Genomic DNA, 15,715 nt, shown 5'->3' on the forward strand with positions numbered 1-15,715 from the left:
CAAGTGTCTGGTTCTGGCTAAAACTCCCGCTTGCAGAGCTTGAGTCGCCGGGGCGACCGAGCCAGACACAGATACGACCACGCGTGTTTGCTCGCCGCCCGTCCTGCTGAGTTATTGTTTCACTCACCTGCTGGGCAGATAAATTGTTTTCATATGACTTAAACAAACAGGTACAGGTGGGCAGAGTGCGGGAGGCTGGCTGTCTGTTTCTTTTCTCTTCTTCAGCTGTTTTTTTAACGGCAGAACAACCTCAGAGAGTGAAAGTTCCTGGGATTAAAAGATTTACTGACGGACGTCCGTCTGAGGGGCGAGTCTGAGCTGAAGACGAGGATGTAATCCTGCAGTCACACAAATCATCACCGCAGCACCTTCCTGCAGGGCTGCTGAGGCTGAGGCGTGGGCGTTTCATCCGGGCGTACACTCCACAAGCAGGAGACATTTACACTCCCTTTCTCTAATGTGCTCCGGCAGCACGGGGTTGGAAGCAGATCTGCATCACCAGAAGAAGCAGATCTGCATCACCAGAAAAAGCAGATCTGCATCCACAAGGCTATGCAACCAGATCTGCTTCTGGTGTTCACTTCTACCAAGAACCGATGCACTAAAGAGGGCTACAATGTATAGAGCTGTAACATATTGGAATAAGCGCCTCCACCACATTTAACCATGATAAACAATAAAGCTAGATTCAAGCAGTACTTAGCAAGGAAGTCAGTTTTAGTTGGTTGGTTTAATCGGAAATTCTTGGTTTATTCTGAAAATCTGAGTGTGTAAAATTGAATATTTTTTGTTGTTTGGTTCTGGCTGGTTTCAACAATTTAAGGGTTGAATTCCATCACATCTCAGATCATTTTTGTTTAGATTTAGTTATGTTTTAATTGTAAGGATTGTATTTTATTGTTTTATGTTTTATGTGTGCAATGTTGGAGCCCAGGAAGAATAGTATTCACTGCAGTGAGGACTAATGGGGATCTGTAATTAAAAAAAACAAAAACTAAAAAAAAACAGGAGAAGCAGATCTGCATAAACCAGAAGAAGCAGATCTGCATAAACCAGAAGAAGCAGATCTGCATCACCAGAAGAAGCAGATCTGCATCACCAGAAGAAGCAGATCTGCATCACCAGAAGAAGCAGATCTGCATCACCAGAAGAAGCAGATCTGCATCACCAGAAGAAGCAGATCTGCATAAACCAGAAGAAGCAGATCTGCATAAACCAGAAGAAGCAGATCTGCATCACCAGAAGAAGCAGATCTGCATAAACCAGAAGAAGCAGATCTGCATAAACCAGAAGAAGCAGATCTGCATCACCAGGAGAAGCAGATCTGCTTAAACCAGAAGAAGCAGATCTGCATAAACCGGAAGAAGCAGATCTGCATAAACCAGAAGAAGCAGATCTGCATAAACCAGAAGAAGCAGATCTGCATCACCAGGAGAAGCAGATCTGCATAAACCAGGAGAAGCAGATCTGCATAAACCAGAAGAAGCAGATCTGCATCACCAGAAGAAGCAGATCTGCATAAACCAGAAGAAGCAGATCTGAATACACCAGAAGAAGCAGATCTGCATCACCAGAAGAATCAGATCTGTATCACCAGGAGCAGCAGATCTGCCAGGAGAAGGCCACCAGAAGCGAGGGCAGGACCCCCCGCTGGCCGGAGAAAGCTTGCACGAGGAGGCTGCAACAATAGACGTCCTCATGCAAATGCAGCGTCCAAGCGGCTGCTCTGTAATTACAAACCACATATCTAATTCCGCACATGCAATTAGTCTGGTCTCGTACTGTATTTCCACGTGCACTAAAACTTTACGCATCTTCTGCTGGGCAATCAGATTCTTGATTACCAACGTGGAGAACTTGAATCCAATTACATTAAAGTCCTCTAATCTGGCCACACTTTATTCCTTATTGGTTGCCATGGTAATTCCTTTGGTAACCAAGGAGCTCATTAGCGCTCCGTCTTGTTTTCTCTGCTTCCTCTAATACACGATGGATGCTGCTCCTCTCGTGACACTTTGCATGCATTAGCGACGCTAATGAGGAATATGAAGAAGAGCATGCATGCGGCCAGAAGATTGTACCTTTGTGCAATTATTGGTAATCGTCCTGCGGTGGTTCGGAGGGGACCGGCGTAATCACCCCCCCCCAGTAATTACAGCTTCATTGGTGCTGACTACAGACGACCACTCGCTAAAGTCACTAGCCAGTGAGATGACGTGAACCTTCAGGGGTCAAAGAGAGGATGTGCACGGAGAGAGATGGAACAAGTCTGCCTAAGCATATTTTTACATTTCTACATGCTATACTGCCATTTTATGGAGTATTTTTCATTTGCTATGCATCAAAACAACCTATATAAGCCAATCTTTAATAATCTGTATGTTACAAGTCCATACTAACTAAAAAAAATTCTAAAAAGTGCAAATGACTACAAAACAAATGTTAATAGTTTTTTAATTTTACACATATTTCCCTAAATCCAGAAATCCCTCAAAATTGTCAATGGAAAAAAGTAACACAGAAGCCTTTCAAACCAAATGAAATGTATTTGGAATGAATTCATACTTTAGTTTTTGAGATATATCCTTTTATGTATCGCGTTTAGAATCGCGTCTTCATCCGATGCTGAACTCAGCTTCGATCACGGTAAACCGTTTATACCGTTTCACGCGCACGGACTTTGGTGGATCCATAATATGTGTGTGAGGGTGTGTATAGTGAGTATGTAGTGCGCTATATGTTTGCACTGCTGCACTGTTGCACATTTTCTTGTACAGTATATATACCGTTTACAGAGTCTATTCTATTTTATTTTGTACTATTTTATACTTATTCTACTTTTTACTTAAAAATCTTTCTTTTTGAAGGAAAACACCACTCCGTGCTGCTTTTAATTTCGTTGTATACCTTGTATAATGACAATAAAACATCTAAATCTGAATCTGTGTATGGTTTGTGTGGGTTGTCACTGAGTAATCTTTCGTGAAAATCTCTGATAAAAAGCCAATTCAAACCGACTAGTTTCCCGGGAGAATGACATCACCTCCCTTTTTGCGGGAAGTGGCGTGGAAAAATCCAACCTGATGACACGCTGACAACGTGATGATGTATGTGTCAGCGTAGGACGAGCTGTGAACACGTACCAGATCTATAAATAACCCGTGATGTCAGTTATGAAGATTTCTGTGTGCACAATTTTACTGGATTATTATGTGATTTTTCCAAACAATTTAATGGATTAAAACTCTGGGAAACACTAAATGCAGGATATGAAACTGAAACCTTTCCCGTTTAACATGCAAAAAGAATTATTGCTCTGTTTTATTTGGTTGTAACTGTACGTTTTGAGAATCAATATGCAAACGGTAGCGCCGGCGCTCCAGCCGGTCTTAAAGGGTTAATACCTGCAAACAGCTGAGGCGTGGAAGTGGAGATCCACATAAACATGGGGAAGTTGTTCCCCCTGTCCTGGATCCTGGCTTCCTCCTGTTTATTTGGATTATGCTAAAATAAACATGACGGGGAGTCGGGAGGGGGAAGGTGTGGCCGTTTGTGCCGTAACAGCATGAGGACGGATTAGAGCGGCGCTCGGATGTGGCAGGAGAGGCTCTCCGTCTGCAACCAATCACAAACCGATGAATACCATGAGATAAAAACGCATGGACATGTCATCAACACCCCTCCAACTAGAAGACCTGGAAACAGGCATTGTGGCATAGAATTGTTAAACTGGTTTAATTCAGCATATGAATTGTTACAGATTACTTTTGTAATACTGTATTTGACCTGGTCTTTGTACGTTTTGACCGTATAAAAACGTAATTCTCGTCAGTTGTGTGAAATAAGACCTGGAAACAGACATTGTGGCATAGAATTGTCAAATTGGTTTAATTCACCATATGAATTGTTACAGATTACTTTTGTAATACTGTATTTTACCTGGTCTCTGTACGTTTTGACCGTATAGAAACGTAATTCTTGCCATTACAAGTTGTTAAAAAGTCAGGGCAGTAGAGTACAAACGTACAAAGACCGGGTCAAATACAGTATTACAAAAGTAATCTGTAACAATTCGTACGGTGAATTAAAGCAATTTAACAATTCTATGCCACAATGCCTGTTTCCAGGTCTTATTTCACACAACTGAAGAAAATTACGTTTCTATACGGTCAAAACGTACAAAGACCGGGTGAATCTTACCTCTTTTCCTATCATTTTATTTGTTATTTATGTTTCAATTGTGTCTTGCCGCTTTTAATGTCGATGTAAAGCACTTTGAATTACCTTCTGTTGAATTGTGCTATACAAATAAACTTGCCTAACTCCATTTTAGGGGTTCGTCACACAAACGCGCCACAGACCAGAGTCACGGCGTCATCTCAACACAACGCTCGATGAAAGTCTGAATCACACCGGCGTGTTTACAGGAAAAAGACGACTCCTTGAATAAAACGGTGTGATGTGCAGAAAATAAGACATAAAATTCCTAATACTCTCAATATTTCTCATTCAAGCCCCGTTGACAAATCTCCATCTGATTGTGCGGCGAGCGGCCCCCCGAGTGAACGCTTCAGCCCGGCCCCGGATTATCCCAATGTGACAGCTTTCCAGCCAGAATTCCCCCAGTTTATCATTTAAACGACGACGGGGGACGTTTATCTCCGCGGCTTATCATCTCAGCCGCGCGTACATGACACTCGTCTCTTGCCGACGGGGACGTGTTCCATCGCTGATTCATTTGGGCGCTTTTGTTCTTTTTGCGATGTTGCAAACCCTCTTGTGTCTTAAACGCTGGAGCGGGGAGGAATTTGATCCCGCACCGGTGAAACAAACTGGGTGTTAAGCATCACATTGTGATCAATAAAGAGGTCTGTTGGCAAGTGGCTCTCGAGAAAGAGTGCCAGAAAAATGCTCAGGAGTGCAATCCGAGTCTCAGCGAGGTGGAGCTTTAGCTGGCATTAACCTGATGGATGCAGGAAGCAGCCGCTAGTTCAGCGAGGAAGGCGGTTAGAGGAACATCTGATCTGATTACAGACTGGAAAACACAAATCTTCACTTCATTTCTGAGTGTCTTGGGGGGCTTAAAAGTTCTGCTCCTGCAGTTTTTCATTTCCTCAAAACTCTTTTTTACAATAGCATTTAAAAAGATAAAATCCCAACCTCTGGTCTTCATCAAGGAGCACTGATCTTAAAGGTAGGGTAAGGCATTTTTTGGATGATGTCACCTCTCGTTGATATTTGATACAAAACATCAGCAATATTCAGAGCAAGCTCCTCCCCCTTACTCTGGTGCTCCCAGAGGGAGAAAAACAAACACCACACGCCCCATCATGAACTCTACCAAGCCTTCACTACTTCATTAGCACAAGCACAAACCCCGCCCCCTGTCAGTAATAGAGGGTCTGAATTGACGTCACTTTGCCACTGGACCCTTACTCGCACTGAGTGGCAAAACATCAGCAAAAATGGCTGCAACTAGTGGAGAAGACGTGATAACATCCGATTATCGGCTTAAATTAAAGGCAGTTGGACTTGACAGTGACCCGTACAGTTACCAGAAGAACCAGTGGTCCATGGACATTAATATTTTTCCACGAATCCAGTTTCCTGATATTTATATGTACTTAATTTCTACGCCGGGGAAATACACGAAGCAAAGCTTGAAGGCATACAAAAGTCTTGACGCTTGGTCCGACTTCAAGGCAGGATTTGTTGTAGAAATTAAAGTGATGAAGACACCGGACTTTATGATTTGACCGTTTAATGTTAGCTACCCAAAAATCCAACATTATCTGATACAAAATGGGAACCGCAAATCCACGTTTCGGTGCCTGGAATCCAGTTGTTTCTGCGAATCGCAGCGATCCTTTTGTCTCTCTTAAGCTTATTTTTTGGCAGTCTTTAAAACGATAACTCCGATTTCTTGCTAAATCTATGAGTACAGTTGATCGCACAACAGCTCTTTCCCATTTTAGATGTTTTCCTGTTGCTCAAACTGAAAGTTTACGCTGCCACTCAGTCTTTCTGCCACTCAGTGGGCGTAACCCGCTGTGAAGTCGCATCTGTGACGTCATGCGCATTCCCTCTATTGGCTAACTCCACTGTGTCTGTTTTGAGTTCTTTCACAGGGTACCCATGAGATAAGCAGCCAGTTGAAGGAGAGGAGATATTCAATAGTCACATAGAGATTACTTACCCTACTTTTAAGAAACAGATGTAAAACCAGAGGTGAACCATAAAAGACTTTGCTAAGCTACTAATCTGAAGCTCTTACTGGTAGTTCCTAAGGTGGTACATATTTTAATTTATCTTTTAACACACCGCTTGAAATCAATCTCAGGCAAATAAAAACGGATCTTAAAGTGACAAACGGATTTCTGGTTTGTGTGAGTGAGTCGGCCATCAAGGTAAATCCATTTTCTTTAAACTGCGATAAACTTGCAATGACACATTAGAGCGTTTCTCCACCAGCCTGAGCTCATCAACGCCGCGGTAGCCGCACCTCATCCCATCACGATTATCTAAGACAAATCATTTCATCTGAAGCTATGAATTTGTTGATGTTGCCTGCGGCTGTTTCCCCCCCGTGTTTACTGCCCTGTTGGGTAACCGGCGGCCTGTGAAGGAGCGGCAGGTCTCGCCGTTATTGCTTCGCTGCTGTCGCTCAGTTCACCAGTAAAACAAATGCTCATCTCAGTGTCACTTATGCTAAACAACAAATGGAAATGTCCATTTAAATCAAATAAATGTTACCTTTTCACAACATTTACATAACGTTTCTTCTTATTGTTTCAAACCCCGACAACAGTTGTGATTACAGACGTACCCAGATGATTGTTCATTTGGTTTTTCATTTCGGTACTTTTTCCAAACGCACCGGCGCCACAAACGCCATCCTACAGAAATACTTCGCAGTTGGTCCTAAAAAAGGGATTTTTTTTCTCCTACCGCGCTGCAAAAAATAATTTCTAAGAAAGTCAAAAAAAGGCTTGTTTCAAGAAAATTAAGACTATTTTGAAGAATTTTAGTCAAGACAATGTTTCTCTAAAGTTTTTCTTAAAATAAAACAATGTTTAATAGAGTTTTAGAGCAGCCTTTTTTGTTTTTTTACAGTGCACTCTTTTGCTGCATCTTTAAGTCATTCAACCCCTGAAAACGAAGCTTAGACAATTCGCTGTAATCTCGTTCGCAAGCCCTTAAAGTGATATCAAGTCATCAAACAGCAGGAGACTTTGCTTATTTCAAGTCTATTAATGAAAATTCACCAAGATCACAATATAAAAATAAGAATAATAAGAAGGTATCCTGTTGCTTTTCAAACGCCATCCATTCACACTATAAATGTCAATAATATATTTATATATTAAAGATGAAACTTTACAGCCAGAGACGCCAATTTAGAGCCAAAATTGCATGAAATGAGCATCTAAACTCACCGGACACGTTATTAGCTGCAGTCTTGCAGGATTCTGTTGTCTGTTTAGATATTTCTACAAAACCAGATGTCTCCAATAGTAAAAATACATGAATTCTACTTTATTTCATGGTGTTTGCAAAGCCTATTTTGTGTTAGGTGTCAGTTTTAGCTGCTCAGCAGAAAGACCTAATAAGGTATTTGTTTATATATGACCAATCATACCATCATCATGTCAGCTATGACATCATAGATCATATTCTTCCTCATCACGTGCAGCAGTATTTTAAAACCTTAATCTTTGAGACTGTCAACAATATCCATGATATTCAGCCTCTTGGCGACAATTTCCTACTGCAATCTCTGCACCGAGTGCATCCCTGCAGCAAAACACGGAGGTGGCGACATCATGGTGAGGACGAGAGAAGATTTATGTTAAGATGTACATGTAGAGCGAAGAAACTGGACGAGGACGCCGGGCCGGGGAAATGGTTTACGTTTTAATAAAAGAGATGAAAAGTGTCCTGCCGAGCAAATTAGTCGTTCTGGGAAAGAAATTCCTGGAGGAAACTTTCTTAGGAAATCTGGATCTGGTTTGTTGTGGTTCCCAAGAACCAGAACCAAGCAAGGTGAGGCAGCGTTCAGTTATTCTTTATTATTTTTGTAATACTGTATTTGACCCGGTCTTTGTACGTTTTGACTGTATAGAAACGTAATTCTTGCCATTGTAAGAATGAGATGTACCTGCTATACCAGGGGTGTCAAACCCATTTCACATCGTGGGCCACATCCGGCCTCGGTAGATGTCAAGTGGGCCGGACCATTAAAATTATACCATACAAGGTATAATATAGCATGTATGGAAGTCGCACTCACAATATCATGTCTTTCCTTTGTTTTGGTGTAAAAAAGGGCAAATATATTAGGAAAATGTTGAAATTCAATGAACATTCCTTTTACAAAACATTTCATGGAACACCTCATATTTCCTTAGACAAATGTGCAATTTACTTTTATCATTCACATTTTATCATTGCCACTGATCCCACTGATTGTGCAAAGGCACACAACTTTAACAATTAATTGGTATTGAAAAATATAGTAATGTACTTTAAGATTAAATGAGATTTATAAAGAAGCAGATGGCGCATTGATACCGCTGTTGTCTTCTACTCTGAGCAAAACAGTGCGCCCCCTAGCAGATAATACATGAATTGCATCTTATTAAAAATTTGAATTCCATGTCTTTTATGCATTTTTTTCACTTTTAAATTATCCCGCGGGCCTGATAGAACCTCCTTGGGGGCCAGTTCCGGCCCGCGGGCCGTATGTTTGACACCCCTGTGCTATACTGTACTGCCCTTACTTTTTAACAACTTGTGCTTTTTATTATTTTACCTCTTTTTTATCATTTTATTTGTTATTTACTGTTTAATTGTGTCTTGCTGCTTTTAATGTTGATGTAAAGCACTTTGAATTACCTCGTGTTGAATTGTGCTATACGAATAAACTTGCCTTGCCTTTCACCGTCGAATATCGGCTTGTAAAAACATCCCATAACTGCAACAGCCGACGTGCACAATCACACAATCACACACACACACACACACACACAATCACACACACATACACACATACACACACGGCAGTACCTTGGAGTACAGATATATCCGGTCGGTGTGCTGGCTGGCGCAGAACTGCAGGCCTGGATAAACCGGCTGGCTGGTGTCGGCGTCGTCGCCGCCACCATCTCCCTCATCATCGCCATTAGCATCAGAATGTGAAGACAAACACGCCACAGCATCGCGGTCTGCAGGGAGAGAAGAAGAGGCTGACTAATATCTGGCTGAGCATGTATTATTGCTTCATTATTGACTTTCCTGGTTTATTGGAGACTGTTTGCTCCTTTGAAGAGCAGAAACATTTAACTGAATATTTATTACACAGAGCACGATATTGAGAGACCATGACACTTGTCTGGTGATGCACGGGAAATATCCAGCACATTAATGCTTATTGCTTGAAAACAGTTGGAAATGAAAATGTTAATTTAATTACCTGTTGTATTTGCATATGAACACACACCATCATCCCATCAGACGTAGATGCAACAACAAACCGACACCTCAACACCCTGCTCTCCTGCGTTTTGATACCAAAAGCAGAATCAATAAGTCTCAGTTCAAATGAGCCAAAATGAGTTCTCAAATGGCATCTTTACTTTTAAGTTAGTGTTTGAAATAACAGTTAATTATTTAGAATAAGTACGTCATTGCTGATAGTAAAAGCGGGAGCCGTTATTGTGTTCAGAGAGAAGTCCCAGACACTTATGTACTTTAGACTCTTTATGACATCTTAAAGGAGACCTATTATGGTATTTCATGTATATTTTAAACAGGCCTTGAATGTCTTAAAAACAATCAAAAGCTTGTTTTTTCTACATAAAACAGAAGTTCAGCCTGTGGGCCATGTCTCTATTTTTACCGCTGATAATGAGGCTCTGTGCTGATTGGCTGCCTGAATGACGTGTAGCAGGGGAGGGAACAAAGCCTCTCCGGGCAGAAGAGCAGCGGCTGCGTACACAAAGCGTGTCCCATGCGACAGAGCTTCTGCGACAAAATCAATTCCATTGCTTTATTTTTTTTGTATTGGACTGTCCTAACTGGCCGCGAGTTTAACGGTTTCAGTGTGGACAGAGAGCGTCCGATGTCACGCAGCTCGACGCGATAGTCGGACGCTCGCATGCAGTTACACGGTGTAAACGGATCTTAAAGCCTGAATTACAGTTCTGCGTTAAATCGGCGCGTACCCTACGCCGATGACTTTAAGGTCCCCTTTAAGTCATTTTCAAATGACTTTAAGCCTGATTTGACTGCTCAGAGCCCAATCAGCACTTAATCATTATGTGTGAACAAGTCAGAGATCCATCAAAGATGTTATCTGACTCATCGCCGACAGCCAAGTGATATTAAGCATGACAACTATCTGGAACCAGTGGGAGCTTCCCAAGGTTTGGGGTGAGGGGAGACAGGGAAAGCCACAGGGAAGCGAGGGAACAGGCCACATCGCAACACCAGCTTCTTATTCATTTTATTCGACAGGCAACGGCAGCAAAAGTCTGTTTCATGATCCAACTCTGAGGTGCAGATGTTCATAAACCTGGTGGCTGAGGAGAGAATTAAAAAGGGATCTAGACGGGCGATAAGGAACGACCAGATCCACCAGGAGCTCTGTCTCTTCATAGCTGCTCGCGGCTCCCAACGGACTTTTCAGCAATACCAAAACAAACTAAAAAAATTAAAAAGCCTCGCCGCTTGAAGCTTCTCTCACTCTCATTTTTAAACTTGGTATCGAACACAAGTGCCACTAGTGTGAAACACCACAGTGACTTTGAGAATCCTGATTACATAACAGCAAGTTGTGTAGTCTGAACGGCACAGCAATAAACTGGTGCTGAAAGATGAGAAGCATGAACTCGACCTCCAAAATGGTCCGCCAGTCTGAGAAAACTGCATTTTCATCAAATGTGATCAAAACATCTCAGAACCTGGAGGAATCTCTGTGCGCTGGGGACAAAGATGAATAATAATACTGCATGTTCACGATGTAGCCGCTCTCAGACCTCAGGGGTCGTATTCTTTAGTTCAGTTTATAATAAACATGTAAAACAAATCAGACGTACAACAGTCTGGCACCTTCAGACGCAGGGTTTGATATCCGTCCTCTAATCTCACCAAAGCAACCCGTCCTTTAATGTTGTGTAATAATGTGTTGCTGCAAAGGAGAAACTCTTTTCTTCACAAGTTCACCTCAGAATTTCCTGAACAAAAAGGATGAAAAAACACGGCTGGATGTGAAAAATGAGTGATAAAGTGACAGCCTCAGATGGAGAGAAACCGAGGAAGAGAAGAAAGAGAGCAGGTCATTAATGTCAGCGATGTAGCTCGCTCATCCTGCCAGCGTCGAGCAAGGAAAGGTCAGGCGCTGGAAATGAGAGCGCCGCTGTTCGACCACGCTTCATTTAGACAATGACCTATAACACTCTGATAATACTGGGCTTAAATCACTTTGCGTGGCCAGTTGTCTGCCCTGTCGTGTGTTCATGGGAATGTGTGTGTGTGTGTGTGTGTGTGTGTGTGGTCATCTGCCTTGCTAATAGCTGAAAATGCCGCCATGGGCTGATGTATGTGAGAGACTTTCCGTGGAATAAGCGCTGGCCTGCGCCGGATCGCGGGTGGTGATGAGACGACATCACCCCGGGGATTGAACGACTAAGAGGGTTAAGTGACCTAACGGTAGGGTTGCCAACTCCCTGTAAAATAAATAAGGGACACCTCATCGGCAGCCTTCACCTTTCCTGGCGTGGTACATTTTTTTTGCCCCTTTTTTTGTGAGTGAAACGATTTTTTTAACTATTTGACTCGAACCTGAATTGAATTAGATGCATATTTTTGAATGCCATGAACACATGGAAAACTAATTATTATCCAGCAATTCACTTTAATACAAAATAACAAAATGAACTGAATAAAATAAGTATCTTTCTTAAACAGAAACCTGTCCTGCTTAACTTATTGTATATTGTATAAATTAATATAAAACGATATAAAGAAAGCAGAACATCCATTCTGTAATAGTGCACATTTTTAGGGCAATAACAAAAGTGCAAACAGAAAGTCTGTAGAAAACTTAAACATATTTGTGCCTCAAAGGCCATGACTGTAGCTACAGTTGTAGTAAAACAGAATAAAATAACTTATGAACTCAACAGCTCAATGCCATTTTCCATTGGCATTTTCTGACTATTTTGACTCACAGTAATACGGGACAAAGTGCGTCCCTTTTCAGCTCAATACGGGACGCGTGCTTTAGTTTATAAATACGGGACGATTCCGTTTTTCAAGGGACGGTTGGCAACCCTACCTAACGGGAATGAAGACGTCCGTTAGCTCTTTCTGGTTTCCAAGTGTTGCATCATGACCTGCAAGAAAGCCCCGGTTATAGTCTCAGTTTTGACGGGAGCAACACAAAAAAGTTGCAACGGGGGCAACAAAAGGATGGAGAAGCAATCGGCACAGATCACGAGCGACTGGAGGAACATTCGGCAGCTGATTAGGCTGCATTGGCAGCAAGTGGGTAACCTGGCGGAGAACAAAAGGAGCGTTTCAGAGCCACGTTTACACAGAGCCGGGTATTTACAAAAACTGATATTTCCCCCCCTCGTTTTGAAAAATACCATAATTTACACGAACCCGCATGAATACGCTGTTAAGGTGCTATGAGCAGCCAAACCTACAGGGGGCAGTGTAACGAGAAGCATAAAGTCATGCTAGCCAATCAGAATCCTGGAAAAAAACGTCAAGAAATGACACGAGTAACTTCCAGTTACTTCCAAGATGAACGAGAGTCTTTCGTTTGGAGTGACAGAGAAGTGGAGTTACTTTTAAGTGTGACTTTAGAATATAAAACAAGTAAAATACAAGAAAATATTGACGGTGGCCAAACAAATTGTAAACACAGGTCGCACACACGAGGCTGGTGACGTTTATGTCGCATAATGTGAAGTTCTGAAGCCTAAATGTCAGTTTCCCTCTGTTTACAAGCAAACGTGAAGACGGAGTTTCTGCAAATCTCTACTTTGGCCAGAATTTTCATAAATTATCGTTTTTGGTGACTTTGAGCTTCTTTTTCGTGTAAACGAAGGGCCAAAACGCATGAAAACACCACCATTTTTGCTACGTGTAAACAAGGCCTAAGATGTGAAGATGGGCAGAGGTTTACCAATCTGTCGAACGGCATCAAAAAAATGTGCAATCATTTCAGTCAAATGTTCCTCAATGTATAAAATCTCACCTTCTGCAGTGTATGATGTAATTAAAAGATTGAGAGAATCAGGTCGAAGGTCAATACCGGATCCTTGTGATCCTTTAGGAGGTCAGTGCATTACACAAAAGCATGATTGTCTAGTGGAAGAAGCTGCACGGACTAGTTTAGAAGTGCTGAGCTGCAACACCTGCTAATCACACCTGAGGGTGTGGGGTCGAGCTAGCGGCTGCGGCGTGGGCCACTCGCACATCTGGAAAGCAGTGTTGTGCATGAACAAGTTCATTGAACACGTTCATTTCTGTGAGAACGTTGAACTGAACGCAAAATATTAGCAAATAAAGAACTTGAACGTGAACTTGTTCATTCTGCAGATCACGAACTGGAATTTGAACTGTTCAGATTATGTGAGTTTCAGCTTCACTGTTTAGGTCCAATTATTACGGAATAATCCTCCTTCTCATTTCAGCAGCGGGCGGCGCACATTTAAAATATTGGATGAGATGACGACTTCACACTACATTACCCACAATGCAGTGCACACTAGCATAACAACGGGCACCAGCTCCATGGCAACGGTGGCCCGAGCCCGGTGCATCTTTACATGACCAGTGAAGAGAGAGACGTTGCGGACACAGCGTCAGCGAGCCGTCAGATGATGATGATCCGCTTATCATTATCTGCAGGAATTTTACACATCGTCTCCTAAAGAGTCCGACGGTAAAAATCTAAACTTTCTGTGCAAATGATGTCCACCTGCGCTGAGAAAACAAGTCCGAGCGTCTGCCTCGTCAACTTCACATTTGAAACGTCATGTGGAGTTAAAGCATCCGTCCAGTGTGAGGAAATATCTGAGAGTCCTTGATAATCAAAAAAAAAAAGTGATCAGGAAAGACCAAAAAGACCCAACAGCCCCAAACAACCCCAGTCCCACTGCTGCACCTTCAGGGGGTTGATTTACCTGCAGCAGGTAGACAAACTGATATTGGACTGCATTGTTGGAGATTTACAGCCTCTGAGGAAAGTTGAAAATCACTAGGACAATCATGATTGTATACAGTGAACAGTTTTAGGATAGGGGGGCGTTTCATTCGTACTTCTCACCTAAAAATATTGAAATTAACTGAATTCGAACTAGTTCAAAGTGAAAATGGTGAACTAAGAACGTGAACTGTTCATTTTTAAACTAAGTGAACTGAACTTTGAACTAGTTCATGAGAATTACGAACTTGCACAACACATCTGGAAAGGCTCCATCAGTGCTGAAAAGTCGATGGAGCGACATATACTCTTGTCTCTCCCGGGGACCTTGCAGATTTCAGCAAAACAAGCACACACTGCCTGGCTCCTACCTGCATCTGGTGCCCTGTTCAAACATTTTCTGAGGGGTTGCCGCCTTCACACTCAAAATGAGACAATATATTCCACAAAATGACAAAATGTCTCAGTTTCAACATGTTTACATCCTGCTGAGATTTGGAAACCACTGCATTCTGTATTTATTTACATTAACGAGTGGAAGTGAGGTTGTACTCCTCGAGCTGCAGCTTTCCTTTTCCTCGAGTCGCAGAAAAGGACTTCATGCTAGAAACCCGAGCGACAAACCTAATGGAAACATCTATGTAAGTGACAGAGAATGGAAAATTGTATTTAAAAAGTAAAATAAATGTCAATTAGGTCTAAATAAAACAGTTTGAGGCCCTGCAGGTGGAGCGGCGCTCCGCTCAGCCGCCGGTCCGCCCACCGCCTTGAGTTCACCGACCTCCATATGAATGACATGATATCCTACATTAATCTCTCCCATGCGCTGGTTTTATCTAACTTCTCCCATGTAACTGCAATAGACATCATTTATTTGAGAATTCACAGCATCCAGTTGCTGCTGCAGCTAAAATTTACGGTGCAGCTTGAAGTTAAAACACCTTATTTCTCCTAACAAGTCATTTCTCCCCCGAGCAACATCTCCATCTTTCACTTTTATGCTTAGCGTCGTTGCAGGTGTGTGGTAGAGTATTAGGGCCATGCAGGAGAAAAATAAAATTTTAGAGCGTGTTGAGAAAAAAGTCAAAATTTCATGAATAAAGTTGAAATGTTGAGGAAAAAAGGCAAAATTTCGACTTTATTCTTGAAATTGTATTTCAACATTAATCTCGACATTTCGACTTTTTTCTCGAAGTGCACAATAAAAAAAAAAATCTTCCCTGTTTAAATATTTTTTCTCCTGCATGGCCCTAATACTCTTCCGTATGTTACTAACCTGGTGTTTTTATAGAACTTTTATCAAGAAACTTGATAAAGTTAATTACACTGTAAAAACAGACCTTGTTGAAACAAGTTGTAAATATAGTCAAAATGTTCCTATACTCCTATATTTACTTGACTAAAATTCTTAAAATCAGCAAAATAGTGTAAAATCGTCCTCAAAATGTCTTAAAATAATTCTTTTTTACTCTCTTATGAATGAGTTTTGGCAGCGTA

The 15,715-nt window shown here is 41.8% G+C and overlaps 1 protein-coding gene across 1 annotated transcript in view; it reads right to left on the reverse strand.

Annotated features, from left to right (window-relative positions):
- The window catches only part of zranb3 (zinc finger, RAN-binding domain containing 3), a 141,877-nt gene that overhangs the window by 35,124 nt on the left and 91,038 nt on the right, over positions 1 to 15,715 (reverse strand). The window contains exon 15 of the mRNA XM_061715461.1: positions 9,067 to 9,224. Coding sequence (XP_061571445.1) covers positions 9,067 to 9,224 — 158 coding nt within the window. The remainder of the gene's footprint in view (positions 1 to 9,066; positions 9,225 to 15,715) is intronic.

Source organism: Cololabis saira, chromosome 24 (genome assembly GCF_033807715.1).
Source record: "Cololabis saira isolate AMF1-May2022 chromosome 24, fColSai1.1, whole genome shotgun sequence".
In the NCBI taxonomy this organism is placed as follows: Eukaryota; Metazoa; Chordata; class Actinopteri; order Beloniformes; family Belonidae; genus Cololabis; species Cololabis saira.